Raw genomic sequence first — 11,473 nt, 5'->3', positions numbered from 1 at the left:
GTTTCCAGCTTATTTTTAAAAGACAGCTTGCCTTGGACCCAGAGTCATATGTCTGGAGATAGATGATTTATGAAAGGAAGAAGGAAGGAAGTAGAAAGGAGGGAGAGAAGGAGGGAGGGAAGGAGGGAGGGAGGAGGAAGGAAGGAAAGAAGAAAGGAAGAAAGGAAGGGAGGGAGGGAGGGAGGGCAGGGAGAGTGGACAGCAGATGGGTGAATGAATGAATGGGTACATAGATGGGTGGATGGATGGATGGGTGGGTGGATGTGTGGATGGATGGATGGATGGATGGACGGAATGATATCCTCTGGCCCTAGAGAAACTCTTTCTCTTGTGTGTGCATACAGAGAGGAATATGAGTTTGTAAACTGCAGGTTTGCTGTAATACAGAAAAGACTGGAAACAACCCAAATGTCCCTCAGCAGATGAATGGTTAAACAAACTATGGTATAGCCACTCCATGGAATACTACTCAGCCATAAAAGGGAATAAACTTACAAGGCCAGCACTAAAGTAATACCAAAACCAGACAGAAACATATCAAGAAAACTACAGACCAATATCTCTTATGAATATAGATGCAGAAATCTTCAACAAAATACTAGTAAATAGAATTCAGCAATATATAAGGATTATACACCACAACAAAGTGGGATTTACCCTAGGAATGCAAGATTTGTTCAACATAAGAAAATCAATCAATGTAATATACCATATTAATAAAGGACAAAAACCACACGATCTTCTCAACAGATGCAGAAAAAGCATTTGACAAAACTCAATACCCTTTCATGATAAAAAAGACTCAACAAACTAGAAACAGATAAGAACTTCCTCAACCTTATAAAGTGAATCTACAAAAAACCTACAGCTAATATCATACTTAATGATGCAAGACTAAAAACTTTCTCCTGGAGATCAGGAACAAGACAAGGATATCCTCTCTCTCCACTTCTATTCGACAATGTACTAGAGGTTCTAACCAGGGCAATTAGGTAAGAAAAAGCAAAAGCATCCAGATTGGAAAAAAGAAGTAAAACTATCAGTATTTGCAGATGACATGATCTTATTCGGAGAAAATCTTAAGGAACCCACAACGAAACCATTACATATATATATAATATATATGAGTTCAGCAAGGTTGCAGGATACTAGATCATACAAGACTTAATCATATTTCTATACACTAGCAATGAACAGTCCAAAAATGAAATTAAGAAAACAAGTCCATTTACAATAGCATAAAAAAGAATAAACTACTTAGTAATGCATTTAACAAAAGATGGGTAAGACTTGTACACTTAAAACCATAAAATGCTATTGAAAGAAATTAAATAGGGGCGCCTGGGTGGCTCAGTCAGTTAAGCGTCTGCCTTCGGCTCAGGTCATGATGGCAAGGTCAAGGGATTGAGCCCCACATTGGGCTCCTTGCTCAGTAGGGAGTCTGCTTCTCCCTCTCCCTCTGCTGCTCTCCCTGCTTGTGCTCTCTCTCTGCCTCTCTTGCTGTTAGATAGATAGATAGATCGATAGATCGATAGATAAAATCCTCATGGGTTGAAGACTTCATAGTATTAAGATAGCAATACTCCCTAAATTGATCTACAGGTTTGATGCAGTCCCTGTCAGAATCCCAGCCTGCTTCTTTGCAGAAATTACAAACTGATACTAAAATTACTATGAAAATGCTAGGGACCTAGAATGGCTACAACAATCTTGAAAGAGAAAAACACAGTTGGAGAACTCACACTTGCCGATTTAAAAACGTACTACATGGCTACAGTAATCAAGACTGGGTGGTACTGGCATAAAAACAGATATATAGATCAATAGAATAGAATCGAGAGTCCAGAAATAAACTCGGACACTATGGGCAACTGATTTCTGACAAGCGTGCCTAGACAATTAAATGGGGGAAAGAACAGTCTTTTCAACAAATGGTGCTGGGACAATTGGATATTATCCACACGTGAAAGAATGAAACTAGACCCCTACTTCACACCATGTATAAAAATTAACTTTAAAAAATCAAAAGACATGAGGGGTTCCTGGGTGGCTCAGTCATCAAGCGTCTGCCTTCGGCTCAGGGCATGATCCTGGTGTTCTGGGATCGAGCCCTGTATCAGGCTCCTCCGCTGGGAGCCTGCTTCTTCCTCTCCCACTCCCCCTGCTTGTGTTCCCTCTCTTGCTGCCTGTCTCTCTCTCCCTGTCAAATAAATAAATAAATAAATAAATAAATAAATAAATAAATAAATATCTTTTTAAAAAATCAAAAGACATGAATGTAAGAGCCAAAACTACTAAACTTCTATAAGAAAACACAGGCATAAATCTTCCTGACTTTGGATTAGGCAATGGTTTCTTAGATAAGCAACCAAAGAAAAAACAAATTGCATTTCATCAAAACTAAAAGCTTTTGCACTTCAAGGGACACAAGAGAGTGAAAGGACAGCCCAAAAATAGGAGCAACTGTTTTCAAATCACATTATCTGATAAAGCCCTAGCATCCAGGATACATAAAGCACTCGTACTACTCGACAATATAGACGACCCAATTAAAAACAGGCAAAAGATTTGAATAGACAGTTGTCTAAGGAAGATACACAGATGGCCAACAAGCACATGAAAAGATGCTCAATATCAATAATCATTAGGGAAATCAAATCAAATCACAACAAGGTATCACATCACAACCACTGGGATGACCAGAATCAAAGAGAACAATATCAAGTGTTGGAGAAGATGTGGATAACTTGGAATCCTCATGGAACCCCTGTGGAGAATACTTCTGCAATTTCTCAAAAAGTTAAACAGAGACCTGTCGAACGGCCCCACAATTCCGTTCCTCGGTGTATGCCCAAGAGAACTGCAAACATATGTCCACATAAAAATCTTAATATGAATGTTCGTAGCCGTATTATTTATTCATGACCCCCAAAACGTCAATTCATCAGATGAACAGACAAGCGTAATGTAGAATGTTGACACAATGAGGTATTATTCAGTCATAGAAAGGGATGAAGTAGCTGATCCATGCTACAATGTGAGCAAATCTTGGAAACTTTCTGCAAAGTTTAACTTTGCACAAAGAAGCCAGTCACAAAAGGCCACATATTATATGATTCCATTTGTATGAAAAGTCCAGAATAGGCAAATCCATGAGACAGAAAGTAGATTAGTAGTTTCTAGGGACTGCGGGGAGATGGATAATCGTATAGGGAATGTCTGCTAATGGGTACAGGCTTCTTTTTGGGGTGATGAAAATGTTCTGGAATTAGACAGTGGCGATAGTTGTATGACCTTATGAATATACTAACCACTGAAATGTACTGTTCAAAGGGTGAATTTTGTGGTATGCGAATGACATCTCAATAAAAAAGAATTAACTATTAATACACATGACAATATGGATGAACGTCATAGACATTATGCAGAACAAGTTCAAATCCATGCCGAAAACCCCTGGTATTTTAAGCTGCTTATGGATACATACATACGAAGTAATGGAATGAAAATATTCATGAGGGAGATAAATACCAAACTCGAGGTAGTGGAAGGAGAGAGGAAAATGGACTTTGTACAAGAACTTCAGCTGGATCTGTTAATATCACATTGCTTTTAAAAATATCTGAAGCAAATAAGGCAAAATATTAACGTTTTACAAAGGGGAATGCTTGTTACAGTATGCTTTATACTTTCCTCTTAAAAAAATAAAACAAAACAGCCCAGTTCTGAGACAATCATTGGACTCCTTAGCCAGGCTTTTGTTGACGTTTCCTCTCTGCACGATTGAGACCAAGGGGAGTTAGGATCTGCCCCTGGCCTGGTGGACTCCAGTCTGGAAGAGGCACAAACAGTGCACAGGCCATGGGCTGGGACAAAGCTCTAGAACCTCAGAAGACGCCAGGAAGAAGGGAACCAGGCAGGGAAGCCTTCCAGGAAGAGAGGATGTTGGGGCTGAGCCTCAGATGGAGGCTTGACAGAGGGGACGCTCGGGCCGGACACCCCACCCCCACCCTTTGGGTCTCTCCCAAAGCCTGGCCTGGCCCTGCTGATTCCCTTATCTGCCCGCTCCCAGCTGCCTCCCTGCTGGCTGAACTGTCGCCGCAGACTTCTGGGCCTGTGTCCCCTCCACGGGGATGGGGGAGGGAATGGGGTGAGCCTGGCCTCAGCCTCAGGGCTTCTGGCTCTCCACGGAGCCTGGGTTCTGAGGCCCCCACTCCCCATCCTTAACTTCCCTTCCCAAGGCCTTTCTCTGCTCCAGTTATGAAGAAATAGGCTAAGTCCAGTGGCCAAACGCTTGTCTGAGACATGCCTCCGGCCTGACCTTCCTGAGGACAGATTTCCCTACTTTGCGCCCAATGTTGCAACTGCTGTTTCTAATAAAAATAACAACGAAGAGAGTTCCCAGTACAGAGCTCATTATCTATGGCGTACTGGGCAGGACCTGTTTCAAGTGGCCTTCTCAACGACATTTGCTGTGGGTTCTATGATTGCACCCAATATCCAGGCAAAGAAACTGAGGCTCAGAGGGTGGCCTGCCCAGGAATCACACAGCAAATCAGTGTCAGAGCTGAGAAAAGAGCACAGGCTCTTGGACAGCCATCTTCATTTCTCTGAGCCCACTCCCAGTCTGGAAGATGTGGGCAATTATACGCACTTATACCACAAAGACCTGGTGAGAATGGGATAAAATTAGGCAGGGAGAGCACCTAGCACAATGCCTGGGGTGGCTTGCTGAACAGTGCTGCCGTTATGACGATATTAGTGCTGAAAAAAAAGTATTCGTATCAGAATTAGCATTTGTATTAGTATGGTTGTGGATAGAAATAGAATAATGATTAGATTTAGAATTAATATCAGTATTACTAGCACTATTAAGATTAGTATCAATATTCAAATTAGGATTACGAATTAAAATTGGTATGGGTGTCACATATTACTAGCGTTATTACTGGAATTAGTAGTGCTAGTAAAAAAGGGTCAAGTATCATCCCTTGTATACAGTAGGTAGTCAGTAAATCAGTAAGAGTACTTAACATTTTTTGAGATCTCAGATTCAAGTGAGTTAAAATCACTTAACGGATTAAATCTCATTTAGCTGTCCCAATCACCCTATGGAGTGGCCACTATTATTACCCCATCTCCACAGATGAGGAACTGAGGTTCCAAGGGGGCTGGTAACCTGTCCAAGGCCACATGGCCCCTCCGTGGTCAGGGCAGGCTATGGATGAGGGGGGCTGGCTCCAGAGCAGAAGTCCCGAAAACATCGCCCCTTAAGTCAGAGGGGTCTTCACCACCCTTCTTACTTATGAGGGCTCAGCATAGGATGTGGCACACAGCAGGAGCTCAATAAATGCAAAGTCATAGCCATGCTCTCTGTCCTCCTCAAATCTCCCATTTTGCTTATGAGGACAACAAGGCCCATGAAGGCAAGAGGAGGATAGCAAGCTCCTTCTGGGGCAGCTGGTGAGGGAGCAGGCCCCACTGACTCAGGGCTCCATCAGTGCCCTGTGCCCTTGGCAGGCCTCATTTTCCCCATCTGTAGAATGGGTGGTCAGGAGAATGCTCCGTCCTGTGGAGTCCTGGGGCCACCACCGGGTGCTCTTACCCCCGCTCTACAGTGACCTGAGATGGACACCTACTGTGTGCGCGGATGCATCCATTGATTTTACAGAGATAGTGCTTGGCCTGGGGTCTGTGTCAGCATGAAACACTGGTTGTCGTCACTGTTCTTACTCTCTGGGGGAAGTAGGGCAGGGCAGAAAGGTGGGGACTGAGGTGCGGGAGTTCCGGAGGTCCCTCTCAGCAGGTTGAGGGCAGAGCCACAGATCACATGGGTCCACATCGACCCACATGGCCCTGTGCCACCCACCCCAGCACCAATGACCCAGGGCCTAGCCCAGGCTGACACCTGGGGTCTCGTGGACTTCCTCCCAGACTCTGTCCATGGATCTCTCTCTGTCTGGGTCTCCCTTTCCAGATTCTCCACCTGTGTCCTTGGCCTCTGTCACTTTCAGGCTCTTTTGCCTTCCATCCTGTCTCTCATTCTCTTCGCCTCTCTCTGTAGATCTTTAATTGTCACTGGCTCTCTTGGTGTCTCTCCCTCCTCTCTGTACCCTCGTTCTGTCTGCCTCTAGCTGTGTCCCTTTTTCTCCCTGAGTCTCCCTATTCCCATCTCCCTGTTTCTGTCTCTTGCTCTCTGCCTCTCTCCCTTCTCTATCCCTTCAGTTCTTCTTCCCTTCCCCCACCCTATCCCACTCCTCAAGGACCCACAGAGAAAGCAACTCTGGGTCCCACCTGTTTCCCGCCTCCAAAGCAGCATGGCGGGCAACAAGTTGAGGCCGCTGTCCCTGGGTGCCCCCCCCAACCCCGCCCCCCATCCCAAGACAGCCTGTTACCGCGGAGCCAACAGCCACAGTCTCCTCCATCTGATAAGACTTATCTGCTGCCCCAGGGCAGGCCGGAGCTGGCGTAAGCCCCAGTGGGGCACTGAGTGAGTGTGCCCCTGCCTCCCACCAGCCCTGGCCTGGCCCGGCCTCCAGGCTGGGCCTGGGTCATCAAGATGTCCCATGGGCTCTGGTTCAAATCCCACCGAACCTCTGTTAGCCTCATTCTTCTTGCCTGCAAAATGGGTACACTCACATCCCTCCTCTCCCTGTGGCCAGGAAGATTGACATACATAAGGGCCCAAGCCCGAACGTGACCCAGCACATAGGACGTGCTTTGGAAATGCTCACTGAAAAGCCTAGTGGAGTCATAAAACTGTATCTGCTATTTTCATTTTATCTTGGCTTCAGCCCATTTTGTTTGGCTGGACACTGAAGCCCACAGGAGCCCAAGTTGAACAGGGTCCAAGAATCCATGGGGTGGGCAGGTGGGGCAGAGGAAGGCCCCCACTGCCCAAAAGGTGCCCCACCAGCAGGGAGCCCGCCCCCTCCCCTGGTCCGCCCCACCCACTGGGGCACCAGCCACTCCCTGGGGAGGAGGGAGGAGGGAGAGGGGAGGGAGGGAGGGAAGGAGGAAGGGAGCCTCAAAGGCCAAGGCTAGCCAGGACACCCCCTGGGATCACACCGAACTCACCACATCCCCAAAGCGGCCGAACCCTCTGCACCAACCAGCCCAGGTCAGTCTCAGCCCCCTAAGAGCCCCCAGCAACGCAAACCCCAGACCTGCTATCCCTTAACCTCAAGGCTACTCCTCCAGCCTGCTCCGGGCTCCCCAACCCCCGGTGGGTCCCCAAAGTGTCTACCATCCCTGAAACCCTTCACAGCTCCTCCAAACCATCTGTCTTTCCAACCCCTATCTCTACCTTGAAACCACCCCCCAAAACCGACCTCTTTCTGCCCTGACTCCCATCCTCTCCTTCCAAGATATCTGTTCCCCTGATGGCTTAACTCTGCTCTCCATACCCCATCTCTGCCCCCTACAACATGCCTTTCTCCCCCAAATCCTAGCTCTGCCTGAATCTGGTTTTCACTCACCTGGAATTGTTTGTCTCTGAGTTCTCCCCAAAAGCTCACTTTCGCTTCCCCATGCCTATTTCTGCTCCCCAAACCCTTGTCTGCTCCCCATCCTGGTTTCTGCTCCAAATTCTCCAGTCCCTTAAACCCTGGCTTCATCCTCTTATCCCCATCTATGCCTCTCAAACCCCATATTTGTTCCCTGTGACTTTTGTCTGATCCCCTCAAACCACAACTCTCCCCCAGCCCCTTGCCTGCACACCAAAATGTCTGTCACTCTAAACAGCTAGTCTACTACCCCAAGTCTGTTCTGCCACACGGATCCTCATGCCTACCTTCCCTAAACCCTATCTCAGCCCCAAAATATGTCTCTGGCCCCTCGGATCTCCTCTGGCCCCAAATCTTTCTCCACTCCAGTTCTATCTCAGTTCTCAAAGTCCCCCTCTGCTCCCACGACCCATCTTTATCAGACACATTCTTGCCTGTCCAATCCCACCTCTGACCCCTAAACTCCATCTCTGCTCCAGCAAAACCCATGGAACCCCCACACTTTTCCATGACCCTCAGAATCCATCCCTGACCCCCGAACTACATCCCCAGCTTCTCAACGTTCTCTCTGGCTCTCAAATGTCACCTCAGATCCCCAACCTTGTTTCCGCTACTCCAACCTATTTCTGATCCCAAAACATGACATTTCAAATTTGTCTCTGCTCCTCAAATCCCGTGTCTGCTTCCCCCAAACTCTACAGCTATACCCCAACCACTCCCTGACTCCTTCACCCCCCCATCTGACCCTCAAATTCCACCTCAAAGCCTCCCAAGATTCATCTGCCCCCAGACCCCATCTCTGCTCCCTTCAGTCCCAAGAGACCCTCCCTTGAGGGCTGGGGTAGGGCTGTTACCTGGGGTGAGGGGCTGGGCCTTGGGAGAGTTGAGGGTGCCGGCCTGCTGCCTGCTACCCGTTGGGGCAGCACTTACTCTAGTGGGGCAGCTGATAAGGAGCTTTCATATCCCCCAGCCTCGAGATAAACTTTATCTCTGTCCGGAGAGTGATAACTGGGGGTGGGGGGGCTGGGCCCCTGCCATAGGAGGGGTGGGCAGCCCTGGACCCGCCAAGGTGCGAGGTGCAGGGATGTGGGGCAGTGGGACTGGAGGGAGATCATGGCGGGGGGTGAGGTGAGGATGAGGGGAATCAAGGAACAGTGGTGACAGAGACAGAAAGAACTAAAGACAGGCAGACAGAGAAGGAAGGGAGAAACGGGGGGGGGGAGAAAAAGAGACAGAGGCAAAGAGCAAGAGACAGGAAGAAAAAGAAAGGAGAAACAGAGAGATAGCAGTAAAGTAAAGGAGACCCAGGAACAGAAAGAGAGCAAGAAGTGAATGCAGAAAGAGAGATCCTCACAGACGGAAAGAATTGTGGAGAGACACAGAGGAAAGACAGGGAAATGGAGGAGGAGGCAAGACACGAACTCCAGGGAGAGTCAGCGGTGATCCTGGGCCTGGAGGAGGGTGGTGGTGGACGTAGCCAAGGGCTCATCTCTTCGGCTGCACCCCCCGCCCCCAGAGCCAGCCTTCAGCGTGTGCGCACAGTGGGTCCCGGAGGCTGGGCTGTGAAGAGGGCCTTCCACTCTCTCTCTCTCTCACCCCACCCCAAGGACAGGGAAACTAAGGCCTTCAGATTGAGAGGGAGAGTCGGGGGCAAGGGTACGTGTTCTGGCTCCTCACCCGGGCTGCGCAGTGGGGCATAGGTGAGGGTGTGGGGCTAGGAGGACAGGTGTGGGGATGAAGCCAGAGGGCAGAGAGAGAGAGAGAGGAAGAGGAGACAAACAAGCAGAAAGAGACTGAGTGGGAGAGATGGAGAGACATTCAGAGACATGACTGGAGAAGGAGTGAGAAGTGAAACAGAAAGAGGTGAAAGACACAGAGATAAAGATGGAGAGAGACAACCAGAGACAGAGACATGGAAAGCCAGAGAAAGGGAGGGGGGAAATTAGGCATTGTTAAAGCAGAGAGAGAGAGTGAAGACAAGACATATCATGGTAGCATAGAAAGACGGGACAGAAATATCAAGGGCCAGGCTGGAGAGGAGAGAGTGTTAGGAGAGAGACGCAGGGACACAGATACACACACAGGGAAGGACAGACACAAAGGGGCAAAGGCGAAGCCACCATCTCACAGGTCTTAGCTGGGCCCCGATCACCACCTCCTATCTGGCAGCTGGGGAAACTGAGGCCTGGGGCTGGTTGGAACCGAAGGAACCCGAAAGCAGAACTATGGTAGGCCTCCCCAGGGCAGACCTGTCCCCCTCCTCAGAGGAAGCCAGTAGCCTTGGGGTGATTTCAAAAGTTGGGCGGGGATGGCAGAGATAAGGAGTGGGGGGGTACTGACCCCCCCATGGAGCAGGGAGGAACTGAGGGGGCCCTCTGTCTGCAGACCCAACGGAGGTGGGGGGAGGGAGGAGTCAAGCCGGAAACCATGGGTTTCTGAGAAAGTTAAAAGATGCAACAGATAGGGATGAAGTTGGGGAGCACAAGAGGGTGAACCCCAAGGTCCCAGGGGTGACAAGTAGCTCAAGGGACTCTGGCTCTGCACCCCAGCCCATCCCACCCAGACTTCTCTAGAGGGAGAGAAGAGGAGGAAGAAGGGGAGAAAATGAGGAGAGGAGAAAGAGATGAGCAGAAAAGGAGGGAGAGGAGAAGGATGAAGGAAACGGAGGGAAGGAAGGCGGAAGGGGACAGGCAGGAGGGAAAGAGAAAATGAGGAGGGGAGGAGATGTAGAAAGGGGAAAGGAGGAAGAGGTGGATGATTAAAGAGGAGGGAGAGGAGGATCAGGGAAAGAGAGAATGAGAGGATGAGAGGTCTGGGAGGAGGGAGAGGGAGGAGTGGGAAGGGGAGCAAGAGGGGTAAGAGGAGAGGGGAAAGAAGGGGAGTTGTAGGAGGAGGGAGAGAAAAGAAAGGGAAGTGGAAGGAGAGAAGAGGGAATAGGAGGGAGGGAGGGGAAGGGGGCAGAGGAAGGAGGGGATGATGGAAGGGAAGATGGGGAGAGATGGCGGGAGGAAAAGAGGGCTACAAAGACTGAGGGAATGGAGTAGGAGAAGGAGAAAGGAGGGAAGGGGGTGGGGTGGGATGGGGAGGGGAGGAGGAGTTCGGAGTCTGAGGACCCCTCCTGTCCTCACAGGTCCCACCAGAGGCCCCATGGAGTTCCCTGGCCTAGGGGCCCTGGGGACCTCCGAGCCCCTGCCCCAGTTCGTGGACCCGGCCTTGGTGTCCTCGCCGCCAGAGTCGGGGGTCTTCTTCCCCTCTGGGCCCGAGGGCTTGGACGCAGCAGCCTCCTCCACGGCCCCCAGCACCTCCACGGCTGCTGCTGCGGCTCTGGCCTACTACAGGGATGCCGAGGCCTACAGGCACTCCCCAGGTAACTCTGCTGCATGGCTGTGTTAGCACCGGCTCCCGTGCTGTCTCGGTTGCCATGGCAGAATCCCTCTAGGAGGTCATCTTGAAACTGGCTGGAAACCTTCAGAGGGCTGAGCCGGTCGCTTCCCCCTGCCCGTTGAGCCCAGACCCGGGAATGCCAATGCTCCCCATCTGCCGTCTTGGGGTAGCCACATTGGAAAGCAACGGCGGAAGTGGGTGGTGGTGGCCCTAGTTGTCAAGTGACCCATGGGGCTCTAAATTCCAACGGTCATCCTCAAAGCCCCTTTGGAAACGGAATGGGGGGAGAGGTTACCACAGTTGCCAAAGTGACCGGTGAGCCCGGGATCCAGGATTTACCCGAGGGCCAGCAGCTGTTCTGGCTGCCTGGGGGAAGACTAGAGACTGGGCCTCTCCGCTGTAGCTCTGGGGCACCACTGCGCCCTGAAAGCAGGATGGCTTTAGACTGATCCCTCCTTCCTTCCAGTACCCACCCTCCATAATAGTCTTTCAGGTGTACCCACTGCTCAACTGTATGGAGGGGATCCCAGGGGGCTCACCGTACGCCAGCTGGACCTACGGCAAGACGGGGCTCTACCCTGCCT

At 50.0% G+C, this 11,473-nt stretch overlaps 1 protein-coding gene across 1 annotated transcript in view; it reads left to right on the top strand.

Moving 5' to 3' along the window:
- Positions 1-6,964: 6,964 nt before the first annotated feature.
- Positions 6,965-11,473, top strand: part of GATA1 (GATA binding protein 1) — a 9,153-nt gene continuing 4,644 nt past the window's right edge. The window contains exons 1-2 of the mRNA XM_040632051.1: positions 6,965-7,120; positions 10,636-10,872. Of these exons, the coding sequence (XP_040487985.1) occupies positions 10,653-10,872 (220 nt within the window). The 5' untranslated portion in view covers positions 6,965-7,120; positions 10,636-10,652. The remainder of the gene's footprint in view (positions 7,121-10,635; positions 10,873-11,473) is intronic.

The sequence above is a fragment of the Ursus maritimus genome, assembly GCF_017311325.1.
Source record: "Ursus maritimus isolate PB19 chromosome X unlocalized genomic scaffold, ASM1731132v1 scaffold_X1, whole genome shotgun sequence".
Lineage (NCBI taxonomy): Eukaryota > Metazoa > Chordata > Mammalia > Carnivora > Ursidae > Ursus > Ursus maritimus.
Note: the sequence above shows the minus strand (reverse complement) of the source record. Positions and strands in the feature narration are given on the sequence as shown.